At 37.4% G+C, this 27,521-nt stretch overlaps 1 protein-coding gene and 3 long non-coding RNA genes across 8 annotated transcripts in view; 2 read left to right on the forward strand and 2 right to left on the reverse strand.

Annotated features, from left to right (window-relative positions):
* NUDT9 (nudix hydrolase 9) overlaps positions 1–18,041 on the forward strand; it is a 36,043-nt gene extending 18,002 nt beyond the window's left edge. For all 4 annotated transcript variants that reach the window (XM_005555373.4, XM_045392641.2, XM_065545235.1 and 1 more), the window contains 5 exons: positions 1,485–1,571; positions 8,791–8,902; positions 11,222–11,368; positions 14,039–14,123; positions 17,542–18,041. In XM_005555373.4, the coding sequence (XP_005555430.1) occupies positions 1,485–1,571; positions 8,791–8,902; positions 11,222–11,368; positions 14,039–14,123; positions 17,542–17,720 (610 nt within the window). In that variant the 3' untranslated portion in view covers positions 17,721–18,041. The remainder of the gene's footprint in view (positions 1–1,484; positions 1,572–8,790; positions 8,903–11,221; positions 11,369–14,038; positions 14,124–17,541) is intronic.
* Positions 11,375–13,851, forward strand: LOC135970954 (uncharacterized). Its single transcript, XR_010586899.1, has 2 exons — positions 11,375–11,722; positions 13,158–13,851. It is a non-coding gene; the product is annotated as an uncharacterized lncRNA (long non-coding RNA).
* Positions 18,042–19,199: 1,158 nt separating the features above from the next.
* LOC141410318 (uncharacterized) lies at positions 19,200–21,749 on the reverse strand. The gene is made up of 2 exons (XR_012434939.1): positions 21,628–21,749; positions 19,200–20,637 (listed from the first exon to the last, which is right to left on the reverse strand). It is a non-coding gene; the product is annotated as an uncharacterized lncRNA (long non-coding RNA).
* A 1,085-nt stretch (positions 21,750–22,834) lies between these two features.
* LOC107129788 (uncharacterized) lies at positions 22,835–27,453 on the reverse strand. 2 transcript variants are annotated; one of them, XR_010586898.2, is made up of 4 exons: positions 27,349–27,453; positions 23,822–23,848; positions 23,054–23,083; positions 22,835–22,963 (listed from the first exon to the last, which is right to left on the reverse strand). It is a non-coding gene; the product is annotated as an uncharacterized lncRNA (long non-coding RNA). The 2 variants fall into 2 exon arrangements; XR_010586897.2 differs by lacking the exon at positions 27,349–27,453 and having other exon boundaries at positions 23,822–24,260.
* Positions 27,454–27,521: the final 68 nt, after the last annotated feature.

Raw genomic sequence — 27,521 nt, forward strand, 5'->3', positions numbered from 1 at the left:
TGGCTTACTACTCTCTTTTTGCAAATAACCATCTGTGCTTTTCAGGTTTTAATATAATCTGTCCTTTCCAGTTTCCTGTTTACAAGTTACAGTCTTGGTCATCTATCCAAACTAACCTGTCTATTAATGGTGGCCTTGATCACTTGTGTTCAGGGATGTGTGGTTACATGGAATAAAATATGGTTGCAGGCCGGGCACGGTGGCTCACGCCTGTAATCCCAGCACTTTGGGAGGCTGAGGCAGGTGTATCATGAGGTCAGGAGTTCAAGACCAGCCTGATCAACATGGTGAAACCATGTCTCTACTAAAAATGCAAAAATTAGCCAGGCATGGTGGCGCATGCCTGTAATCCCAGCTACTCAGGAGACTGAGGCAGGAGAATTGTTTGAACCCAGGAGACGGAGGTTTCAGTGAGCTGAGATCATGCCACTGCACTCCAGCCTGGGCAACAGAGTGAGACTCCGTCTCAAAAAAAAAAAAAAAAAAAAGTGTGTGTGTATATATATATATACACACACACACACACACACACGGTTGCTGGCCACTCTGCCCTTCCTCCTGTTAATTTGGAAAGAATTATTGTCAGCTGTCTTGTCTTTTCTTTCTGTTGCTATTTGCAAGTCTTGCTGAAATATTTCTGAGTCTATACAAAAACAATATAAAAATTCATTCAATTTTAATAACAGTCACTGGGAAGAAAGAATAAAAAAAATGGCAGAAAGGGATATTTTGGCAAGTTGTTTATTTACTTTCATATAGTGGTAGGCCAAAAGATATGTACCCTTAGGTAGAATTACATGTTAGAACATTTTTTTAGTAGTACATAGTGAAAGTTAAACATTTAAAGGATATTTACTGAAATAAAATGACACAGGCATGAATATTGATGGGTTTATCTGACAAATTTTTAACACTGGATTGTGGCATCAGGTTAAATAGTTGGCATTTTTATAAAATTGTATTTTAGTATACTTGAAATCTGTGAAATAGTAATACTAATACCTTATTGTATACTACAAATATATATTATTGATGATAATAAAAATCCAGAAACCATTGAGGAAAAATGGACTTAATGTAACAGGAACAACTTTAATGGGAAGGGTTATAGGAGAGTAGAGTAGGAAATGAGAATAATGAGAAAGTGAAGAGAGATGTGGGTGTTCCAAAAGAATGCAGGAAGGTTCTAGTTTGAATTTAGGAGTATAGGTGAAAACTGAAACAAATCATCACATTGTAGAACCACTTTGGATATGAGAACCTCTTCCTGGTTCAAGTTCAAAGCATATCACATGCACAAAAGAAAAATTAAATAGCAATGTAATGGCATACATAACCTCAGCACCAGATATGTGGTAGTACCGTTGGATTTGTAAGGACTTATTAGTTCCGTCTTACTGCTTGTATTCCCTTCTTTTGGGTTATATCAAATCAGGTTAAAAAGATGAAAACATTCAATTGATTTTATGCTTTTGTTTTTCCAGAAATCCTGCAGGACGGACTGGACTGGTTGGCCGGGGGCTTTTGGGACGATGGGGCCCAAATCATGCTGCAGATCCCATTATAACCAGGTAAGAGCCAATAAAAAAAATATCAGTAGCAAAGAGCTAAGTGATAGAAAAAATGCAGACTGTAGCTGTGTGTATATATGTATACCTGTGTGTATATGCATATGTATGTGTTTGTATATATATGTGTATATACAGTCATGCATTGCTTAACAATGAGGACACGTTCTGAGAAATGCATTGTTAGGTGATTTTGTTGTTGTGCGAACATCATAGAGTATATTTACATAAGCCTAGGTTGTGTAGGTATAATCAAGTAAGTAGTATACACCTATGCTATATGCTATAGCCTATTACTCTTAGGCTACAAGCCTGTACAGCATGTTACTGTACTGAATACTGTAGGCAACTGTAACACAATTGTAAGTGTATATAGATCTAAACATAGGGAAAGTAGGTAAAAATACAATATAAAAGATAAAAAACCATGCACATGTTTCAGGGACTTACCCTGAATGGAGCTCTTAGGGCTGGAAGTTGATCTGGGTGAGTCAGAGTGAGTGGTGAGTGAACATGAAAGCCTAAGACATTGCTGTCCACTACTGTAGAGTTTATAAACACTGCATACTTAGGCTACACCAAATTTATAAAAAACATTTTCCTTTTGTGAATAATAAATTGACCTTAACTTACTGTAACTTCCTTACTTTATAAACTTAAACATTTTTAAAACCTTTTTGGCTTTTTTATAACAGCTTAAAACACATTGTGCAACTGTACAAAAATAGTTTTTTTGTTATATCCTTCTTCTGTGAGCTTTTTTTAATTAAAACAAGTTTTTTTGTTTGTTTTTAAACTTTTTGTTAAAAACTAAGATACAAATACACACATTAGCCTAGGGCTATATAAGGTCAGGATCATCAATATCACTGTTTTCCACCTCCATATCTTGTCCCACTGGAAAGCTGTCAGGGGCAGTAATATGCATGGAGCTGTCATCTCCAATGATAATAATGTCTTCCTCTTGAATATCTCCTGAAGGACCTGCCTGAGGCTGTTTTACAGTTAACTTTTTTTATAAGTAGAAGGAATATACTCTAAAATAATGATAAAAAGTACAGTATAGTAAATACATAAGCCAGTAACATAGTCACTTATTATCAAGTATTATGTACTGTATGTAATGGTACTCTTATGACTGGCAGTGTAGTAGGTTTGTTTACATCAGCATCACCACAAGCATGTGAGTAATGCATTGGGTGAGGATATTAACAATGGCTTATGACATCATTAGGTGATAGGAATGTTTCAGCTCCATCATAATCTTATGGGACCACCATTGCATATGTGGTCTGTTATTGACCAAAACATCATTATATGGCACATGATTGTACACACACACACACACACACATGCCAGCATACGTATATTACATAAATATGCATGCAGATGTATATATAATTGATATTTTTAAGGGATTTTATATACAATAGTGATGTGATATAAGTATAAAGCTGTCATTATGAGTAGGTTAGGCATTATATAAAGAAGGTTAATTCTATTTATGCATCTATTTATTGAACATCTATTTGTTCTCAGCGTTGAGTAGGCACTTTAGTAGATATAAAAAAAATCTAAGAATCCTAAGTTGGTTCTCTGTGACTGAAGAGCTATGGCTTTATTTGCAAGATGGAAAATATGAAGTAAGAAAACATGTTAAATATGATCAAATAGTATGGGTGATTCAGGATGCTTTAGAAGATTGGATGTGGGGCATGGCTGTGGTAAACTAGAGCACTCAAGAAAGGCATTATAAAGCAGGTAGATTTGAGCTGAACTTGAACCTTGGGTAGGGAGATAGCAGGAAGCCTAAGAAAAGGGTTTGTAGTAATATCTGAGTAGAGACCGGCTTGGTTGAAACAGAATATTCTTGTAGGAGAGTAGTGGGTGAAAAATGAAACTAAAAGTTAATTTTTGTGCAGTTTTATTGTGAAGAATTTTAAATGCCAAAATTGGTAGTATGGACTGGAGCCACTGAAGGTTTCAGAACAGGGGAGAGGCATTCTCTTCCCGAGGCAGACCTATCTGGTAAACCAAATCATATTCAGGTCTCTTGATGAGCATGAATCAGAATTAAGAAGGTCAGTGAATCTAATGTTTAGATGGGCTTAGCTATCTCCACAGGAATCATCTTTCTAATATATCTGAAATACTGTCATATTTGTCATCCTTTTAATTTTTATTTTTTTACTTATAGAATTTCTTTGCTGACCATCTGTCTCCCCACATGGAATTGTCATGTTCTTTCTTTAAATAGTGCAAATATCTTCAATATTGTTACTTTCCTAGTTTTGATATTTTGGGGGCCTTTCTTCACGGAGACTCTGTTTTTCTTTGATCTGAGAGTTTAACTCTGTATATTTTTTTTATTTTCAAGTTACTGGAAGAGGCACCCATACTCACCCGGTCTTACGTTCTTACTTGCCCTCTCGATTCTCCTGCCAAAAAGAATCTTTACCCAATCCCCAATTTTATCTTCCCTCCATCATCCATCCACCTACCCACCCATTCACCTACCTACTTACTTAACTACTGATCAACTTACCTCTCCTTCCATGTACTGTTAGAACCTCTATGGTTTAAATGAGATGGAAAGAGTTAATAAAAAAATATCAATGGCAGTGTTAGTTTCTGACTTTGGTGAAGCTGGCTAAAAACAGGAAGGTATGAAATGTTTGAAACAGGAATGTAATGCTAGTAAGCGGACAAGAAGCAGAAAAGGGAGTCTGAGTCTTGCAAGTTAGAATCTAGTTAGCTTATCTTTATCTATGCTGGACCAAATAGTGGCTGGGAGTATACATGGTGATTGTGTGTCAAGTTGTTTTGAAATGGTAGACTTTTTGAGCTTAACTCTGCCATACAGATAAGAGAACTGAAGGCTTAGAGATGGTCCAAGGCTATAAGAGAGCCCACAAGTGGCAGTGTCTGGCTTTCAGCTGTACTCTTAGGTTGATATTCTTTGTTATCTCAATAATGATTAATTAATAATACATAATAATGCATTAATTAATAAATTGATGAGTTCCTCTAAATAGATGAGAGGCAGCAGAAATGGAAGAGAGAAGAATGAAAGATGTTGAAAGAAGGATTAGGCCTTAGATGAATTGTTAAAAATATTCTACTTTTAGACTAGTCTATTCCAGGCATCCTATCAGTGCTATCATTAGTTTTTCTATTTGTTTTTCACAGAAGCCCCTCCAAGTAGGTATTGATATATCTGTTTTGAGAGTTTGAAAATAGAGACTCACTGGGGTTAAGTGACTTGCCTAAATGTTACAGATCTGACATCTGAATCAGGGGTAAGTGGCTTTAAATACTGTGCTTTTTCTGTTACACCACTAGTGAGTCTTTACTATACTGTACTTTTTATCATTATTTTAGGGTATATTCCTTCTACTGGAGAATCACCCAGGCACTTTCAGAGCAAAGATTCTATCCCCTTTTCTTTCAAGTATGCACTTCATGATTCAAAACAACATTGTTCAGGATTTCATAAACTTTTTAGTTCAGAAGCTCCAGGGCAGGTGTTAAATTTTCAGATTCCCAGGCATCTCTCCTAGATATTGTCCAGGTACAATTTTCAAAAGTTTCTTCAGATCCTCTAGAGTCAAAATGAGTTGGGAAGTGTTAATGTATTATTTTAAATAAATTCAGGTCAAATAATTGATGACTATCATTTTCTGTTCCCTTTTGGTTAATGACAGGAAGGTGCATACTACCACAACTGGGGAGGGAATAGCAATAGGGCATAGAAATATCATTGATATTCAGTAAGTGTTCATTAGGTTCATCAATTAAAATGATGTGTTCTGTTAGATCAAGAAATTTTGTTTTAAAATTGGTGATAATGTATTTAATACTAACATAGCAAGAAGCTACTGTGCTTAAAATCCATACGTTTGTCCCTTCAGAATAAAATCTGAGAACATATGCAAGCTGCTCATCTCTCTGGTCCTGCCTTCTCCCCAGCAGCATCTTTTTTTTTTTTTTTTTTTTTTTTGAGATGTGGTCTTGCTATGTTACCCTGGCTGGTCTCGAACTCCTGAGCTCAAGCAATCCTCCCACCTTGGCTTCCCAGAGTGCTAGGATTACAGGCAGCAGCCACCACACCTGGCCAGCATCTCTCTCTATTCTGTTTCTCATCCTTGTTCCATAGTCACAACTGGTTGGCTGAAGAGCAGTGGCTGTATTGAGTCTTTGTTTTCCCATCTCCTTGCATGTGATGTGTAGTAGGTGCCAGTAAATGTTTATGAGTGAACAGAGCCATCATTCACCTTCTTATCTTTCCTTTTTTTTTTTTTTTTTTGGAGACAGATTCTAGCTCTGTCGCCCAGGCTGGAGTGTAGTGGTGCTATCTTGGCTCACTGCAACCTCCAAGTGATTCTCCTGCTTCAGGCTCCAAAGTAGCTGGGACTACAGGTGCATGCCACACCGCCCAGCTAATTTTTGTATTTAGTAGAGAAGGTTTCATCATGTTGGCCAGGATGGTGTTGATCTTTTGACCTCGTGATCTGCCTGCCTCAGCCTCCCAAAGTGCTGGGATTACAGGCGTGCACCACTGTGCCCGGTCATCTTTCCTCTTACCTAATTAGTGTAAACATTCTGCTTGTTCAGTTTAAGTAGATAGTATGGTAATTAAGAACACAGATTCTGGCACCAGATTGCCCAGGTTCAAAGTTCTGTTTACACCCTTGTTAACACTGCAGTCTTAGGGAAGTTACCTTACTTTTCTGTCCCTCATTTTCCGTATCTGTAAAATAAAGATAATAAAACGACTATTTTATAGGGTTGTTTTGAGGCTTAAATAGATAAATACATGAAAGCACTTGGAACAGTGTTTTATATATATAATAAATGCTATCTAAATGGCTTTTAGAAAATAAAAATAAAATCCATGCTCTCTTCTTTCTCACTGTCTCTGCCTTCTGTCCTGTCATCATCTTTTACCTGGGTCATAGTAGTGGCCTCCCAGCTGATCTTCTTGAGTCCAGTCTTGCTTTCCTGCAGACCAACATACATGCTTTTGTCAAAGTGAGTGAGCTTTCTAAACTTCAGATTGGTTATGGCTTTACCCTGCTTAAAAACATTCTCTGGCTCTCTAAGTAGATGAATTAGATGAACCGTCGTATAAGCCCGTTGCCCACTTTTCTGGCCTATCTTTTCCCTCACTGATGCCCGTGGTGCTAGACCCCGTATGGACATTCAGTTTCTTGAACACATTATTTTATTTTATGACTTTATTTCTCACTCATGTATTCCCCTTTCTGGCATTTTAAAAACAGATATGCCCTCTTGTACTAATTATTATTTCATTTCTATTTAATATCTCATCAAACTATCACCCTTCTAATTTAGAGCCACTGCTAGACTGTGAGCTCTTTCATGGGAAGAATTAAATATGGTAGATATGGTAGTCAGCTACTATATAAGGAAATTAGATATGGTAGTCAGCTACTATATAAGGAAATTAGATATGGTAGTCAGCTACTATATAAGGAAATTTGGAAGCTCATATCCACACTAATATTGTATTGGGTTTCATCCAGAGTAATGATTAGATCATAGACCTTCTTTTTTGGTTTAGCATTGGAAGATTTTTTTTTGACTAAGAGATCGTTAGGACAATTCCTAAAATTGGGCTGGAGGTTGATACGGAGGTGAGGAAGGGGAAGGGGAGATTTATTAGTATCAACATCTCTGGCAAAGAGAGTGTGGTTAGAAAAAGTGTATTCTGAAACTAACATTGCCTTGATACTTTTTACAAAACCTATAATCAATTCAATTTAAAATGTAAAATAAAAGGATAGAGTTTTTTTTGTTTGTTTATCAAATTAGAGGGCATAAAGATTGAGAAGCAGGGCCAGGTGTGGTGGCTTACACCTGTAATCACAGCACTTTGGGAGGCTGAGGTGGGAGGATGGCTTGAGGCCAGGAGTTCAAGACCGGCTGAGTAACCTAGCAGGAGACCCCATCTCTACTGAAAAACAAAAAAAAATTAGCTGGGTGTGGTGGCCCATGCCTGTAGTCCTAGCTATGCAGGAGGCTGAGACAGAATGATTGCTTGAGCCCAGGAGTTTAAGATTACAGTGAACTATGATTGTACCACTGTACTCTAGTCTTGGTGACAGAGCAAGACCCTGTCTCTTTAAATTAAAAAAAAAAAAATTGAGAAGTACTGCTTTTGACAACAACTAAACTGGGTCATATAATCTGCTTTTCTCTTAGCACAGGGTGAACTGTTAAAAGCAAAGTTGTTTTTTTTTTTTTTTTGAGGTGGAGTCTCACTCTGTCACCCAGGCTGGAGTGGAATGGCACGATCTTTGCTCACTGCAACCTCTGCCTCCTGGGTTCAAGTCATTCTCCTGCCTCAGCCCCCTGAGTAGCTGGGCCTACAGGCACTCACTATCATGCGCTAATTTTTGTATTTTTATAGAAACAGGATTTCACCATGTTGGCCAGGCTGGTCTTGAACTGTTGACCTCAGGTGATCTGCCCGCCTTGGCCTCCCAAAGTGCTGGGATTTCAGGCGTGACTTACCACACCCTGCCAAAAACAAATCTTACCATGCCTTTTTCACTACCAGTAATTTTCTCTGTCTGTCACCCAAGCTGGAATGTAGTGGCACGATCTTAGCTCAGTGCAACCTCAAACTCTGGGTACAAGTGACCCTTCTGCCTCAGTCTCCCAACTAGCTAGGACTATAGGTGCATGCCACTGCACCAGCTGATTTTTTAATTTTTTGTAGAGATGAGGTCTTCCCTTGTTGCCCAGGCTGATCTCGAACTCCTGAGCTCAAGCAATTCTCCTAAAGTGTTGGGATTACAAGTGTGAGCCACTGCACCTGGCAACTACCAATAATTTTTAAAGAAGGGTATGTAAACTTATTTTTTAAAAAACTTTGATAACCTTTTCTTTAAATTCTATTCTGCTGCTACTTGTTTTGTTAGTACTTTAAGTAGTAAAAATTGTTTGTATCCTGAATTTTCGTTACAGATAATGTAGTATCTTTTATGTAATGTAGACATTTGTCCTGGTTTGTAACAGTGATGAATATAGAATATTTCCTATAAAAATCAATGGTTTTAAATAAAACTAGCTGATTTGAGATAAATTTATATATACTCTGTTTTAAAGAAAAGTGTCCTTGTAACTTTTTCTCAGATTTGAGATAGAACCTTAGTTTTTGTTGTAAATAGTTATGATTTTACATTACTATTCACAGATGGAAAAAGGATAGCAGTGGAAATAAAATCATGCATCCTGTTTCTGGGAAACACATCTTACAGTTTGTTGCAATAAAAAGGAAAGACTGTGGAGAATGGGCAATCCCAGGGGTAAGCATTCAAATTAAATTAGTGTTTAAGTTCTTTTTAGTTGCTCTACTTACTACATGGTTATTGTTTGTGTATCTTTTCTATTCAATTTTCCTCTATTCCTTCCCACTTGAATTAGTAGTTCTTTTGTTTTTCATCCCTGCATGAAGTGTCATTGTCAGCAGCAAGTTTAGGATAATCCAAGACTGTTAGAATCTGCGTCTAATTCTGACACCCTTGGGAAATAACTTGGGCTTTGATATTAGATGTAGGTCTGTGTTCTGGCCATTCCACTTGAAGCTGGGTGATTGGGAGTTCAGGCCCTCATCTTTAAAATAAAGAGATCTACTTCACACGATTATTAGAGATCACATATAAATAGGCATTCATTATGTTGGATCCCATTTCAGAATTTAACCTCTACTCCAAGCCCAAAGTAGTATTTTTAAGCACTTTTTGGTTGAATTCTGATAACTTTTGACAACATTTAAAAAATTAACACTTTTTATTTACTGTTCCTTGTAGTTTAAATAATTTCTATAATGTCATCGAGATGAGTATACTTTTATTGACTTGTAGTTTGAATTTATGGCAGTGGTATATTTGAAGGGGCCATTTATTTTTTATTTATTTATTTTGAGACAGAGTCTCTCACTCTGTCATCCAGGCTGGAGTGCATTGGTGCGATCTTGGCTCATTGCAACCTGTGCCTCCTCGGTTCATGCAGTTCTTGTGCCTCAGCCTCCCACCATAGCTGGGATTACAAGCATGCGCCACCATGCCTGGCTAAGTTTTGTAATTTTAGTAGAGACGAGTTTCACTATGTTGGCCTGGCTGGTCTTGAACTCCTGGCCTCAAGCAATCTGCCTGCCTCAGGGCCTCCCAAAGTGCTGGGATTACAGGTGTGAGTCACCACGCCTGGCCTGAAGTGGCCGTTTAAAATGTTTATGTGTGTGGTAGAGGGTTTTATATTTTATACCATATTGTGAAATGGAGATAGTTTGATATGAGTATGACTCTTTATAAACATACAGTTATCTGCAAGAATGTTTTTTTCTTTGTAGAATAAAAATGGAATGGAAATAAGGATCTCAACTGACTCTGATAAAAGTTTAGGTTAATTTCTGTTTTTTTCTTCTTTTTGAGACGGAGTCCATCCAGTCCATTGCTCGGCTGGAGTGCAATGGCATGATCTCAGCTCACTGCAACATCCGCTTCCTGGGTTCAAGCAATTCCCTGCCTCAGCCTCCCTCGTAGCTGGGATTATAGGTGACGACCACCACACCTGGCTAATTTTTGTATTTTTAGTAGAGATGGGGTTTCACCATCTTGGCCAGGCTGGTCTTGAACTCCTGACCTCGTGATTCACCCGCCCTGGCCTCCCAAAGTGCTGGGATTATAGGCATGAGCTACCGCGCTCAGCGAACTTTAGGCTAACTTCTGTGAGCCAAATCGTCAAACTTCACTTAGGTTGAAAGCAATAATGTAATAATGATTTCATCATAGAATCTTACATTTTTATTGTTATTTGAAATTCTTACCAGGAAAGTGCTGTCATTGATATCATTTTGACAGTTACTCATCTAATCACTGTATTTTTAGTATCTTCCTTTTGTCAGCTAATATTTTAGACATTGAGGATACAACAGAACAACATAAACAAATATCTCTATCTTTTGATGCTCACATTCCAGTTGGAGAGACAGATAATATAAGATATATAAGTTAAATATATCCCATCTAACAATAAGTATTAAGAAAAAAATAAAAGCAAGTTAGAGGACTAGGAAATGTTTGAGAGTTTGCAGTTTTAGACAGGGCAATTAGAGAAGACCTCCCCGAGGAGGTGCATGTTAGGTAACTATCTGAAGGGAAATTTATTAGTGAACCATGCAGATAACTAGAGAACAGCATCTTGGATAGAGATAATAGTAGGTGCAAAGGCGCTCAGTGGGCAGCATGTTAGGCAAGTCCTGGGAACATTGAGGAGATCAGTGTGGCTGGAATGGAATGAACAATGGGGGAAGAATCAATGTGCTGTATTATTTCTTGCCTCCAGTCCTTTTTCCTTAGTTTGAGTTTGGCAAGTACCAGGAAATTGGTTTGATTGGCTCAGTTTGCCATAGGCTAACCTTGGACCAATCACTGTGGCCAAATACATGAGGTATCCTTATTGGCTTCTTCTGCTAGCAACAGATGGTTTAGAGAACAGCGTATCACAGAGAAATGGGGATCACTATTATAGGCAGATTGAATAATGTTCACTCTGCCACTCAATAAATATTTGTTGAACAAATCAAAGCTGATCCCTTTTTTCAAATTTTTAAATGTGACTCTTAGGGGATGGTGGATCCAGGAGAAAAGATTAGTGCCACACTGAAAAGAGAATTTGGTGAGGAAGCTCTCAACTCCTTACAGAAAACCAGCGCTGAAAAGAGAGAAATAGAGGAAAAGTTGCACAAACTCTTCAGCCAAGACCACCTACTGGTAAGAAATAGTGTTTCTGGGAGGGATTTAGTTCTGTGGATTGTTAAAAGTGACCTAAAAGTTGACCTGGAAATCTGTATGTCCATCTCTAAATAAAGTGGAATACTTGTATATTTAAAATATATTCACAAAAACGAATTACAGATCTTCACTGTAAATAGGTTTCTATTTAAAGTTTTATAGCCCACCTTTATATAGGCTAAGATGATCTATATTTAGTTCATTTATATCATTTATTATAACAACCTTTTTCTTCTTAGTTTTTCTTTTTTCTTTTGAGATGGAGTCTCGCTCTGTCACCCAGTCTGGAGTACAGTGGCATGATCCTGGCTTACTGCAACCTCCACCTCCCAGGTTCAAGCAATTCTCCTGCCTCAGCTTCTGAAATAGTTGGGATTACAGGCACCCACCCCCATGCCCAGCTAATTTTTGTATTTGTAGTAGAGACACCATGTAGTATTTCACCATGTTGGCCAGGTTGCCCTTGAACTCCTGACTTCAAGTTATCTGCCCTCTTTGGCCTCCCAAAATGCTGGGATTACAGATGTGAGTCAACATGCCTGGCCTGTAAACTATTTTCTTTCACATTGAGTACCCATCCAACAGAAAGCTTTTTGTATGTGCATGAATTCAGCTCTCGCTGAAAGAACATTTACATTTTAAATTATGTCATACAGAGATTTTTCTGGTTGATAATCATTTAAGTCTCATGTTTGTTTTGTCCATATACCCTCTATTCTTTTGATTTTTATTTGAGACAGGGTCTTGCTCTGTTGTTCAGGCTGGAGTGCAGTGGTGTTACGGCTCACTGCAGTCTCAACCTCTTGAGCTCATGTGATCCTCCCACGTCCGTCTTCTGGGTAGCTGGGACCACAGGCACACACCACCGTACTGGGCTAATTTTTTGTTTTTTGTTTTGCAGAGATGGGGTTTTACCATGTTGCCCAGGCTGGTCTTGAACTCCTGGGCTCAAGTGATCCCCCCCACCTCAACCTCCCAAAGTGCTGGGATTATAGGAGTGAGCCTGGCCTTCTGTGCTTTTAAAAAAATACCTTACAAGGTATATGCACACTAATAATAAGAAAATAATAAATTTTTTTTTTCTTTTTTTTTGTTGTTGTTTCTTTTTTTCTTTTTTTTTTTTTGAGATGAAGTCTCACTCTTGTCCCCAGGCTGTAGTGCAATAGTGCAATCTTGGCTCACTGCAACCTCCGCCTCCTGGGTTGAAATGATTCTCCTGCCTCAGCCTCCCAAGTAGCTGGGATTACAGGCGCATGCCACCATGCCTGGCTAATTTTTATATTTTTAGTAGAGACAGGGTTTCACCATGTTGGCCAGGCAGGTCTTGAACTCCTGACCTCAGGTGATCTGCCTGCCTCAGCCTCCCAAAGTGCTGGGATTACAGGCGTGAGCTACCGCGCCTGGCCTTTTTTATGTCATTTTTTTATTTGGATTGCTTGTTTTTCAGAATTGGGATTTAGTTATTTATGTTGTCCAGATTTTTTTGGGTTACATTTGTGCTAGATGACTAGATCCAAATATTTTCATATATTAATAGCTTAAGTAGTAATCTTTAGTTTTACTTATAGATCTCCTTTGTTTAACTAGAAGAGTTTACCTTTGTATTTCAGAAACCATAATCACAGAAAAATACTTAAATCATGGACTCTCTTAAAAAATCATATTGCCCAAATCTGACTATTCTTACTTTCTGAAATTAGAGTTTGAAGTGTTGACAGTTTCATGATGTATTTATTTATTTTGAGACAGTGTCTTGCTCTGTCGCTAGGCTGGAGTGCAGTGACGTGATCTCAGCTCACTGCAACCTCTGCCTCCCAGGTTCACGTGATTCTCCTGCCTCAGCCTCCCAAGTAGCTGGGACTACAGGTGTGTGCCACCATGCCCAGCTAATTTTTGTGTTTTTAGTAGAGATGAGGTTTCACCATGTTGGCCAGTATGGTCTTGATCTCTTGACCTTGTGATCTGCCTGCCTCCACCTCCCAAAATGCTGGGATTACAGGCATGAGCCCTGTGCCTGTCCTGAGGGTTTCATGTTTTTTAAAGCTGCCTCAAAAGAGAATATTGTTCTGTGGGAAATTTGAAACAAGCACATAAAGTACTGCATTAAAAATTTTATGATAGATACATTTCTTTCTTTTTTTCTTTCTTTTTTTTGAGACAAAGTCTCGCTCTGTTGCCCAGGCTGGAGTGCAATGGCCCGATTTTGGCTCACTGCTACCTCCACCTCCTGGGTTCAAGCAGTTCTCCTGTGTCAGCCTTCCGAGTAGTTGGGACTACAGGCGTCTACCACCATGCCTGGCTAATTTTTTTGTATTTTTAGTAGAGACAGGGTTTCACCTTGTTGGTCAGGCTGGTCTCAAACTCCTGACTTCAGGTGATCCACGTGCCTCAGCCTCCCAAAGTGCTGAGATTATAGACATGAGCCACCACGCCTGGCTGATACTTACATTTCTTAAACAAAATTTTGATAGAAACACATAACATAAAATTTGCCATCTAAACTGTTGAATGTACAGCTCAGTAGCATTCAATATGTTCATGTTGTTGTGCAACAGGATATTTACATTTCTGATGCTAGTGAAGGTAACGTGCTCTGCTGTACTCATTACATCTTGGACTTTTAAAAAATCTGTCTTCTTTTGAAAATAGATATATAAGGGATATGTTGATGATCCTCGAAACACCGATAATGCATGGATGGAGACAGAAGCTGTGAACTACCATGATGAAACAGGTAACTTTATATTTATTAAACTGACTGGGATTAAAGGAGCAGTTTAAGCCAGTAGCCCACTAAGGCATGATTAAATCTGGACTATTTTAGCATCTTAAACCAATTAACTGTTGATTGTAGGATTGTAGTTATATGAAAGCAAAATTGTTGGTATTAAAGGAATACGTAGGAGAAATCTTCAAAACTGTTATCACCAGCGATTAAATTTTCTTTAATCCATTGGTAACATTTGAAATTAAGGTTGAAATTATGGGCTAAAATGGTATGCTTTAAAGATGTCAGATTATTTATTGAGTATGATTCATTTTTTTTGCAAAACAAAAGCGAAAGCAACTGGGATTTGGGTAGGAAGTATGGCAGTGATGAAGGAAATGGGATTTATATCTTACTATTTGAAATATTTTTATAATAATCTTGGATTATTAAAACACAAAGCAATAACAAAAAATTCCAAGTGCTGAGAAAATTTACATGAATGTTCTTTCTGGTCCATGGAATTTAAAATTTTATGAGGAGGGTCAGACCTGTTATTACAGAAGGAGAAAGGAAAAATCTGCTGTCTTAAAAATTAATTTGATCTTAATGTACACATTGAATGGCTCCCTTGAAACATATTTTATTGCTAAATTTAATTTGTTTTTATTTGTAGTGTAAAAGTGGGTGCATCATGCTAGAGAAATGAAATGAATGTTCCACTCATGGTTCTTTCTGAGCTGTGTAACCTTGTACAAATCACTTGTCCTCTTGGACTCAGTTTTTTCACTTACAAAATGGGCTAGAACTAGAAGATCTGTCATTTCTATGTCCTGTGCTTTTGCTTGTTGAACTTGGAGGAAACTCCTGGGGCCATTTTCCATTGCTTCTGTATTTCCACTTAGGTATATTAGAAGAAATATGCAGATGTAAATTAGAAGCAGGTCTGTACAACTTTAGTACTGATAAATTTGTTAACTACTTATTTTTGGAATTAAAAACAGTAACTGATCCTTCAGAGGTTGATTATAGAGTTCATAGGTTGTTCGCTGTTTTTACCCTTTTTCTCTCTTTAAACTTAAAAAATTGTGTTTTGATAATTCCAAAATCTGTGCCATATTTGAGTTTGGTTTTAATATTTGCTTTGTTTCTTTAGGCTATGATTTTTGCCTGTTAGCATGCTTTTAGTGCCTTTTTTTTTTTTAACTCCGAGATGGAGTCTTGCTCTGTTGCCCACGCTGGAGTGCAGTGGCATGATCTCAACTCACTGCAACCTCTGCCTCTCGGGTTCAGGCGATTCTCCTGCCTCAGACTCCCAAATAGCTGGTACTACAGGCTTGCACCACCATGCCCGGCTAATTTTTGTATTTTTAGTGGAGATGGGGTTTCACCATGTTGGCCAGGCTGGTCTCAAACTCCTTACTTCAGGTGATCCACCCACCTTGGCCTCCCAAAGTGCTGGAATTACAGGCATGAGCCACTGCGCCCGGCTGTAGTGCTTTTTTAAAACTGACCACGATATATCTTGTAAAGGGAACTAAGGCAAATGGTTCTTTAGTGTGAGGTTTTATGTTTATCTGGCTAGGAGTTAGGCTGTGTTTGTTGTTTACTGTAGTTGTATGTGTCAGAGGCTAAAATTTCCTATAGTTTTGGGTTTCCCTGGAGACTTCTTAAATAAGGTCTGAAGCATGCCCTTCTTTCAGCTCTCTTCACCTTTTATTAAACAGCCCTATTGATAGATATGGTGGTAAATTGTGGAGTTGGATATTTCCTTTCCCTCAGATTGCTTAGGGCTTGGTAAAATAGTTTTCCTTGGGGGCAGAGTGATCTGGCTATATTTCAAAATGGTTACCTTTCCCCTCTCCATGTTGGAAGGGAGAGAGGATTTTTCTCCAGTCTTCACCCAGTGGCTTTCTTGGAGGTAAAACTCACTAACATGGAGGCCACCCTTCATACTGGTATGGCTGAGCCCCTAGGAGATTTTATCTTTCAAGCTAGTCCAAAGGTCAGCTTTCAGCAGTTCGTTACCCTTTAAGTGTTCCTACCAGGCGCTGACTCCAGTGGTAGGCTTCTCTCCCTTGTCAGTTGTGAGTCTCTGTATTTGCCTGTCTCTCCAGTTTTTGGTGTGGCAGTGTGCTCTCTACCAAGAATACAAAAAAATTAGCCAGGCATGGTGGCGAGTGCCTGTAATCCCAGGTACTCGGGAGGCTGAGGCAGGAGAATCGCTTGAACTCAGGAGGTGGAGGTTGCAGTGAGCCGTGATTGCACCACTGCACTTCAGCCTGGTCAACAAGAGCGAGACTCCGTCTAAAAATAAATAAATAAAAATAAAATAAAATATTTAAGTAATGTTGCCTTGAGTACTTTAATAGGCTTGTCTCTATTTCATTAGAATAAATTCTTCAAAGTGGAGTTACTGGATTGCTTATTGTATCTTCAGTGCCTAGTACAGAGTCTGGTACACAAGATGTACTCTGATATTTAGAGAATGAATGCTTGTCAAAGAAAACTTACTTTTTAAAAGCTCTTGATAAACATTGCCAAATTGCCTACAGAAATATGCCATTTATATTCCCAACTGTGATTGGGAACACTTATTTTTTATTTTTTTGATAATTTAAATTTAATATTTTTTTCTTTTTCTTTTTTTTTTTTTTTTTTGAGATGGTGTCTTACCCTGTCACCAGGCTGGAGTGCAGTGGTGTGATCTTGACTCACTGCAACCTCTGCCTCATGGATTCAAACAATTCTCCTGCCTCAGCCTCCCAAGTAAGCTGGGACTACAGGCATGTACTACCATACCTGGCTAACGTTTGTATTTTTAGTAGAGATGGGGTTTCACCATGTTGGCCAGGCTGGTCTTGAACTCCTGACCTTAGGTGATCCACCTGCCTCAGCCTCCCAAAGTACTGTATTACAGGTGTGAGCCACCATGTCCGGCCTAGTTTAAAATATTTTAATAAATTTATTTATAAATACTTGTATTTATTAAAATATCTTAAGTACTTAAACATACTTTATGGTTTTTGGTTTGGTGTTATGCTTAGAAAACTCCACTTAAGACTATAAAAGGAGTCACCAATAATTTGTGTTTTTTTTTTACGTTTAAATCTCTAATCCATCTTGGATTGATTTTGATGTAAGGTTTCATATTTGTATAATATAGTCTCTCTTTTAAGGATAATCTTTTTAGAGAGAAGTCTTTGTATTGTGTGTTTGTCTAAAATTTAGGGACTTGGTTAAAATTTGGGCATTTTGGAGTAGTCTCGTTTTTTTTCCTTTTATTCATTCTGCTGACCAGGGCTGGAATAGTCTAGTTTTTAATTCACTTGGCCAGCTAGTACAATGATGATTTAAGATTATTTTAAGTAAGAATACTTGACGATATAGATATGCTAAAACAGAAATGAATTCTTCTTGGTGATGGTTTTTCTTTGGCAACCAGGTGAGATAATGGATAATCTTACGCTAGAAGCTGGAGATGATGCTGGAAAAGTGAAATGGGTGGACATCAGTGATAAACTGAAGCTTTATGCCAGTCATTTTCAGTTCATCAAACTTGTGGCTGAGAAACGAGACGCACACTGGAGCGAGGACTCTGAAGCTGACTGCCATGGGTTGTAGCTGATGGTCTCCGTGTAAGCCAAAGGCCCACAGAGGGGCGTATACTGAAAAGAAGGCAGTATCACAGAATTTGTACTATAAAAAGGGTAGGGTAGGCCACTTGGCCTATTTACTTTCAAAACGATTTGGATTTAGAGTGTTTCACATCAGAATAAAATGAGTAAGATGAACTAGAACACAACATTTTCAGCTTTTTGGTCAAAAGGAATATAAGTAGTCATATTTGGTATGTATTTAAGCATGACTTAAATGAAATGTAAACAACTAATGCTCTTTGAAGAATCATAATCAGAATAAAGATAAATTCTTGGTCAGCTATAACTTCTGTTTTCCATCTGGTTCTTGTCTGTCAATGCCTTTCCTCCTGCTCCCCATCTTCTGAGGCCTGAAGGATGTTCCTGCCGCATCGAACTCCTTTAGGCGGAGTACCACCATTGGATGTACAGTTTAATGTTTCATCTGCTTTTTCTTTAAATTATTTGCTTCACATGATCTTGTTGAAGCTAATTTTGAAAATGGAAACTATGTTTTCTTGACTTTAGAATCATTAGTTTTAAGAGGAAATTTCAGCCACTAGTTAATAGAGGTCAAGATCAGTGAACAAGAGCTGATATTCTCATTTTCAAAAATTCTGAATTAAAAAAAGCCCAGGAAGTTAGTATTTAAATCAACATGTTCATTTCACTCTAGTGAAACTACTGTATGTTATAAATCAGTTAAAAATGGATGTTCAGAAAAGAATTGAAATCAGACAGGACAAAAAATTACTGATGCTGGTGAGGTTGTAGAGAAAAAGGAATGCTTATACACTGTTAGTGGGAGTGTAAATTGGTCCAACCATTGTGGAAGACAATGTAGAGAGTCCTCCAAGATTTAAAGATATTTGACCCAGCAGTCCCATTACTGGGTATATACCCGAAAGAATATAAATTGTTCTGTTATAAAGACATATTCACGCATATGTTCACTGCTGCACTATTCACAATAGCAAAGACATGAAATCAACCTAAATGCTCATCAGTGATAATAAAGACAATTTGGTATATATACACCATGGAATACTATGCAGCCGTAAAAAAGAATAAGATCATGTCCTCTGAAAAGACATGGATGGAGCTGAAGGCCATTATCCTTAGCAAACTGATGCAGGAACAGAAAACCAAACACTGCATGTTCTCTTGTAAGTAAGCTAAATGGTGAGAACACATGGACAAGGGAACAACATTCTGAGGCCTACTGGAGGGTGGGAGGAGGGAGAGGATCAGTAAAAATAACTAATGGGTACTAGGCTTAATACCTGGGTGATGAAATAATTTGTACAACAAGCCCTCATGACACAAGTTTACCTATGTAACTAGCCTGCACATGTACCCCTGTACTTAACAACAAAACAAACACAAAGGAAAATGTTAGCCATCTGTGAATTTTAAACTTCTTGATAGTCGCATTAAAAATAAGAAGAAACAAGTAAAATTGTTCGTAATAATTTAATCCATTATATCCAAAATATCTTAATATGTGATCAATATATAATAAGTAACTATTTTGGTTCCGTAAAAACAGGAACAGAGGTAGAGGTCTCTGTGAGTTAGTGTTGTTTATTAGGAAAGAAATGTTGAAGATTGAAATAGGTTTTTGAGAAAAGCATGGTTAATGTTATAAATCCCAGAGGAAAGGAGGGGGTTGGTGCTTTGGGGGTTTTTGGAAGCAAGGAAGAGGAAAGAAAAGTAGTACTGCCTTGTCTTAGTGGACATGTTTATCTCATTCTGGCTCAGGATCTCCTTTGGAAAGCCCTGTGATAGGAGCTCCTGTCAACCTATGTAGGGTTGGGCTACAACTGGAGCATCTCAAGACAAGCTTTAGGGGAGAGAGACATGATTGTTCTTTCCTTCAGATGTTTGAAAAAGATATTAGGCCTACTCTGTAGCTAGAGAGGGTTAAGGTAAAACAAAGTGTTTTTCTGTTTTTTGTTTTGTTTATTTGATGTCAGAACTTTCGGTGGTAAACCTGAATTGAACTGACAGGAGGCTTTTTTTCCCCTCAGTTATGACTACGTTTTCCTGAGAAGCATTAGAATGTTTGATTTCAGGATACCTCGAGGCCTTCTGGAATAGTTGTAAATAGGGCTTGTGTATGTATTAACTTCTAAGTATCTGTAAAATCCTGGTCCCTAAGGTGAGTAATAAGGGATTAATACTTGATGAGGATGACCTGCTCAAGAGGTTAGATGGTCTTCCTGCATGGAAGAGTCGGCTTCTACTTTCACCATTTGGCAGGAAGGAACTGCTGCTTCCTATCACTCAATAGAGTTCTCCAAAATTGAAGCTACTTACAAAAGCTCTTTTAACAGTTTGAGCAATTTTCTGAAAATGTTGGCATTTACTTGTGTTTCATAGTATTTTGTGACAGGGTCTCACTCTGTTGCCTATGATAGCACCACTGGAGTGCAATGGTGCTATTATGGCTCACTGCAGCCTCAACCTCCTGGGCCCAAGCAATCCTCCCACCTCAGCCTCCCAATTAGTTGGGACCACATGTATGCACCACCACACCTGGCTAATTAAAAATTTTTTTTTGTAGAGACTGGGATTTCCCTATGTTGCCCAGGCTGGTCTTGGACTCCTGGGCTCAAGAGCTCCTCCCACCTCAGCCTCCCAAAGTGTTGGGATTACAGGTGTGAACCACCATGCCCAGCCTGTTTAATATTTTTAATACATTTGAACTGCCATTAATAAAGACATTTGGTTATATTAAAGGTTTATTTAAAGTATGACTAAAGCCCATGGTCTAGATAAATTCTTTATGGTTTTTTGGAGTTTTCACTGGAACAGGTACAAAGTATGCAAAATTATAAAACTACCATCAACTAAAGATAGAAGTAGATAATCTTCTGATAACTGTAAATATCCAGCACCATCTATAATAGGGAAAAAAATTAAAATGTTAGTTTCAGATAGTCCTAGAGGAAGATCTTTCTGCTGTATCACTAGGTAATATTCCCCTCATATTTATTTTCCTTATGCCTTATGTAAAATGAAGGCTTTTTATTTTAGAGACATTTAGTAAAATAAATAATGTATGCCATTTACTGAGTATCTGTATTATATTACTTAATTCTCACCACACCCTGTTAGGTAGTAGTATTCCTATTTCACAAATGAATACATTGATATTTAGAAAGGTTGCCCATGGTTTTATTTGCTAGTAGAGTTGGGATTTGAATCACAGTCTGACTGGTTTGCAAACCTATTCTGTCTATTGTATTCCCTAGTAAGGTTAAGAGTCTTTTATGATTTATTGTTTAAGTATGCAGCTTGGAAGATTATGTGTAACAGAAACAGTACTCATGTTATTCATAGTATTGCAGTGGTGATTTGTGACTTGAAATGTGAGGGCCACACCTGATTTGGCTAGCATTGTTGAAGTTGTTTGTGTAAATTTGGCCCCAAGATAGTTTATTTGATAATAACCTAAGGATAAAGGGCCACAGTCAGTATTTGTTTTGTCAACAGGTGTTCTTGAGGTTTTGAAAGCATTTCAAACTCAAATAGAAGGATATGCAAAGCTTTCTTAAGATCATAACTACTTTAAAAACTAAATATTTGGTGGCTAAAGGGAGAACTTGAAAATTCTGAGCACTTGGAGAGGCTACTCTTATTTAACAGTATGTTTTCTTATGCTTAGGACTTCTGGTGGTGGTTTTTTTCTAAAATATTTCCAGAGTTTTAATAAACTGACTTTAAAATACATCCTTTGAAGAAAGCATTTGTAATTAATTGGTCTTGTTTACACCTATTTTCATCATATTAATTTACCGTTGTGGACACAATCAGAGGCAATTAAACTCTTATGATAAAAATATTTAAAAGGATATAAATGCTTGAAAGAATTTGGAGATTTTACTAACCATATGTAACTTCTGGCATAGTAGTGGGAGAATTATTTCTGTCAAAATAGATAATACAGATTATAGTTATAATTTATTATATGAAGATATTTTCACCACAATTCCTTCTTCACCCATGCCTCCCATTTTATGGTTATTGTATTGCTGATGTGTTAATATTGGTATAATCGTGTATGTTGGAGGTGGAAAATAATGTGGAACCGTTAAATGCTGATAAGTTGAATCCTTAACTGTTGATAGCGTAGAGCTTAATCTCTCCCACTTGGCCTCAGATAGCCTGATAAAAAGTGTTTGAAATGGTAAAAGGTACTAAATAAGCACTTCAAGGCAGTGAAACTTGTTAGGAGAGAAGCAGTTGGGTGGAAATCCAGTTTCTTTCTCCAAGGCTGTAGTACACTATGATTGGGTCTGGAATAGCCACTGCAGTCCAGCCAGGACAACATAGCAAGATCCTGTTTCTTAAAAATATTAAAACAACAAAAGGGATTATGCCTTTTTGGTCTCCACATTTTTCTTTTCTTTTTCTTTTTTTTGGTATGTATTTTACTTGAAAGCAAACTTCAGTGAAAGTCGAAGTAGAAGTCAAAGTTTGTAACCTTTGTATCAAGCAAGTTAATGCTTTTTGTTAAGATGTGTTACCTTGCCTTGAGATCAGTCCACTTCTAGGTGTGGCAGTTTTACAGTAGGCTTTTCTCATTATTTACTATGAATTGCCTATAAGACAAAAATAAGCCTGAAAGGCTGGGCACAGTGGCTCATGCCTGTAATCCCAGGACTTTGGGAGGCCAAGGCAGGCGGATCTCTTGAGGTCAGGAGTTCGAGACCAGCCTGGCCAACATGGTGAAACCCCGTCTCTACTAAAAATGTAAAACTTAGATGGGTGTGGTGGCACATGCTTGTAATCCCAGCTACTAGGAAGGCTGAGGCAGGAGAATCGCTTGAGCCTGGGAGGTGGAGGTTGCAGTGAGCCGAGATCGCGCTGCTGCACTCCAGCCTGGGTGACAAAGCAAGACTCCTTCTCAAAAAAAGAAAAAAAAAAGCCTGAAGCAAACTTTGTTGTTGAAATTTCATATTGCATATATGCCTATAAACTTAAATTTTGTGAAATATCATGGACATTGTTAAAAAATACCTTTTTAGACTGGCAAAAATTTTGATGTAAAGATTTTGGAGGAAACGAGTTTATAACTCATGAGTTCTAGTTTGGTAGATTAGTTGGGGTTGACTCGCGTATATTTTTATAGTTACAAAGAGTTTTTCTTACCTTTCCTGGCATTGAATGTAACTTACTTTTATCAATTTAGTCATGGAAATAAAATCTTACCCCAAAGAAGTTCTAAAAGTAAAAAAATAAAAATAAAAATTTAGTAAGATGTCTTTATTAAGTAAATGTGTAGTTTATTATAGCATAAAAATAGAGCCTTACCCCTAGTTGGTTCAAAATAGCAATGAGTAACTGTGAAGGAAGAAAAATCAATGAACAGTGCTGTCAATAGGTTTATTTTTAAACCTACATTTAACTTATTACATATGCAAGTTAATATACTTTGTATATGAAAATCTATTTTATTGAAAAATTCCATTTTATTGCTTAGTATATATTATTTATGTGATACAAGATTTTAAAATGACCCAATGTCTAGATTTAAATACCTTCAATTCACAGAAATATTTTCTTCTTTCTACAACTTTGTAATGGTATTCACCATATTTGAAAGTTAGAAAATTTATTTGAATGGTTAAGAAACCCTCTGTGTACACTTCCATACAAGTCCCATCTTTCATAAATGATTCAGATTCCCTGTGTGAATGATACTTGAACTAAAATTTTAGGACAACTATGAATACTTTGTTTTGAGAACTTGCTTACACGAGCAGTTTTACTGGAAAATTGCTTTGTAGCGTCCACATGGTCCTGTTTTACGATTCTGGCAGCTTGCTCAAGAAATTGACTGCTCCGTCTAAAAGATTAATCTCTTTACTTGTTGAGCTGTCTGTCTCAGAATGTATGCAGTAATATTTAAGCTAAACACTGTCCCAGCTGTGACAGATCTTAGGCACGAACAATGCCTTCAGGTAGTATTTGTTCTGTTAGGGTGCCTTCCCTGCTCCCTACCTTAATTAGGACCATTGAGAGGGGCTGAATGTAGTATTTATATGGACTTTATAGAATAACAGGGCAGAATATATTTACCGCGATAAGATCATTAGGTGTGAGGACCTAGAATAAAGGAAACAGTTAAATAAGGAATTGTAATTCAGCATTTCATCTACTTTTGTATCTTATATATTTTATATTAGCTTGGTAAATGAAAGCATACTTTTTAGAATTCTCATCATTTCTGAAGTTCAATTACCAAGATTAAAATTCACTAATATTTTAAGTACCCCCCCAAACCTATCTCTGGAAACATATAGTCCATATTTTCTGTTGTGGGCTCCAAACATAGCTGGGACTTCTTGGAAAGATTATTAAACCTATGCTTATTGGGTTTGAAAAAGATTGTATTTTGGGATCACCTCTTTCTGAAAGAAAACTTTAATAATGTTACTTCCTATAATTGTAATTAGTGTGCTGGGCATGGTGGCTCACTCCTGTAATACAGCACTTTGGGAGGCCAAGGCAGGCGGATCACTTGAGTCCAGGAGTTCAAGACCAGCCTGGGCAACGTGATGAAACCCCATCTCTACAGAAAAAAATTAGCCCAGCGTGGTAGTGCGTCCCTGTAGTCCCAGCTACTCAGGAGGCTGAGGCTGGAGAATCGCTTGTACCTGGGAGGTGAAGGTTGTAGTAAGCTGCAATTGCACCACTGCACTCCAGCTTGGGTGACAGAGTGAGGCTCAGTCTCAGAAAATCATAATAGGAATATTATTACTTGGAGTTAACATGCTGAAATATACATAACTTTTTTGTATGTTACTGAATCAGCCTCATCTTATGTATCATGAATTCAGTAAAATCTTTTCAAAAGTAAAATTTAAGCAATTCCTTTTTACCATGACTAACCTTAAATCTATTTCAAATGCTTCTAGGATAGATTACATTTCAATAAGAATGCATTTTACCACCACTGATGACAAATGTGAGCATAAAATTTTAGTGGTGAAATGGACTTTGTAAATCATCTGTTGTCACTGTTTTATATTCTAGAAGAGGATAAGGGTCAAAGGAGTTAAAGAAAATTCCAAAGTATTAAAGGGCAGACATGGAGCTTACATCTCCAGATCATTTAACTTCAAATTAAATGCTTTTTCTACTGGTTGGTCCCTGGGTTTATGCCACACAAATAAGGAAAGTTTCAGGTCCCTTAGGTAGTTCAGTTTTCAAGGATATGTGAAATTTGTAATATCAATAACTAATGGTCCCCCAAAGAAAATGTTAGCCCGTAGTTATTGGTATCAAATTTCTCCGCAATTAAATCTAAAGAATTTTCAAGTTTTTGTTTTGTCTTAAAGTATTTCCTAAGGAAGCTTTAAGTATAACTACCTGATTTGGATTGTAAGGAAAAGGAATAGAAGTCTACAAAAAGAAAAAAAGTAAATTGTGAACGAAACTGTGAACACTTTCTCTTGCTTTTTCTCAGTGATTCGTACATTCACTCGTCCTTCCATCCATCCATCCATCCATCCCTACAATATTTACTGAGCAATTATTCTATATCTGGGATTTAGGGATAGCAGTAAATGACACTTAGAGAGCTCACCTTCTATTTGGTGGAGATTAGAAACTAGTGGGTTCAATATAATTTTTTCTTTCAAAAGGTATGGGTGTTTTTCTTTGTCTAACTTAAAGCCCAGGAATCTGTCTTATGTACGTGTTGATAGTTTTTACAAATCTACCACTTTTCCTACAGTAAGGTTACTTTCTTTGCTTGCTTTTAAGATACTAGTCTGCCATCTGGTGGTAGGAAGAGTTTCCATTTCACAGAATAGTGATTCTTTTAATTGTCGCATAGATTTAAATAAATTTAAATTTAAATGTTAACAACGATTCCTAAGTTCTGATTATAAACCAAGACTCCAAGATTTTGCATCAGTTTAAAATAAATCTTGCCGGGCGCGGTCACTTATGCCTGTAATCCTAGCACTTTCGGAGGCCGAGGTGGGCAGATCACTTGGGGTCAGGAGTGAGTTTGCCCAGCCTGACCAACATGGTGAAACCCATCTGTACTAAAAACACAGAAATTAGCCAGGCATGGTGGCTACATGGGAGGCTGCTGAGGCAGGAGAATTGCTTGAACTCGGGAGGCGGAGGTTGTAGTGAGCTGAGATTGCACCACTGTACTCCAGCCTGGGCAACAGAGCGAGACTGTGTCAAAAAACAAAAACAAAAACAAAAAACTTAACAAATTTTAGCAAACAACAGGGAAACAATGCACCTAGTCCTGACTAGAACCAAAATAATTAGCAATTAATTATAAGTGCAAGTATAATATTTAGAATTTAACAGCTAGGATTCAACCAGAACAAGTAAAAACATTAAAGGAGAACAAATGTTCTGTTGAGGACTAAGTTTAGTGACAAATTTCTAAAACTTGAGAGGAACACAGTTTGAAATTAAATGCAAGCAAAGGGAAGGTGTTTATTGTATTTAGATATAAAAAGTTATGCAAAATCATGTTTGTATATTTAAAAATATTTAGGGGATCAGACGATATTAAGCAAGATGCAGTTATTTGTGAGCTGGGCATGGTGGTATACACCTGTAATCCCAGCTACTGGGGAGCCTGTGGGAGGTGGGAGGTTCACTTGAGCCCAGGAGTTTGAGACTAGCCTGGGTAACATAGTGAGGCCCTTGTCTGTAAATAAGGGGTATGTGAAGTTTTAAAATGTATGTGATTTTTAAAGAAAAAAAATAATTACTTAAATACTTATCCAAATTTAACAAGGCCCCAATCTGTGTTGCAGCATCATTATTTTAGACTAAAATAATTTTCTACCCCCAAATTGCCTTGTGCTTTTCAAGTCTGCACCCATGCACTTGCTGTTCCTCTGCCTGAAATGTTTCATCCATTTGTCTTCCTTTAAGACCTGGTTCAGATACTGTCTTCTCTGAAGTCTTTGATCCATAGCTTTGTATTTGTGTCTCAAAATACTTATCAAATTGCATTGTAGTTTCCCTTTATGAATCTCTCTTCCTCATCAGATCTGAACTTACACTGTTTGTATCTCAAGCACTCACCGTTGACTCTATAATGAAGTCTACTTACAAAAGTGTTATATAGAATACAGGCAACTCTATTGTGTATTTAGCATTGTTCCAAAATTTATTGAAAAGTTTTAAGAATCCAGATATTAGGAGAGATTGGAGAGGGTCCAAATAGAAAAGCAAAATAACTAGGAAAAAGTTATAGACAGCTGGGAAAAAAATCTTTTTAGAGAAAGAAAGCAACAAGGTGAATTAGAAAAAGCAAAAGAATGGATATTAGAGAAGAAGTATTCTCTTCATAAAGAATAAGCTCCTAACAGTCAAAGTAATTCAGCACAAACACCTTTTTAATAGTAAGTGCAGAGAAACACTGGGAGAGGGCACTGAAGATTTGGAGGGAAATCTGCTAGCCCCTTGTCACATTCCATTATAAGCTATATGGGAGAGAAGTTTGAATAGCTGATTCCTGGGGACTGCCTAAAGTCTCATTTTCAAAATTTGGAAAGTTTCATAACCACCATCCAACTAATAAATCCTTTCAGCTATTTCAGATTCCCCAAACCCATGCTTACCAGGGGCGGTTGTGGAGGTAGGGGAAATGGGACCTGAGGGAAAAATGGTGGTACTTGTGGTGGATAGAAGATAAATCTCTGTAAAAAGAAACAGAATGTCAGTCATTTCAGACAATGGCAAACTTTTAAAATGATGAATGCATTATTTAAAAATACAACTAGAAGTTTACCTG

Source organism: Macaca fascicularis, chromosome 5, assembly GCF_037993035.2.
Source record: "Macaca fascicularis isolate 582-1 chromosome 5, T2T-MFA8v1.1".
In the NCBI taxonomy this organism is placed as follows: Eukaryota; Metazoa; Chordata; class Mammalia; order Primates; family Cercopithecidae; genus Macaca; species Macaca fascicularis.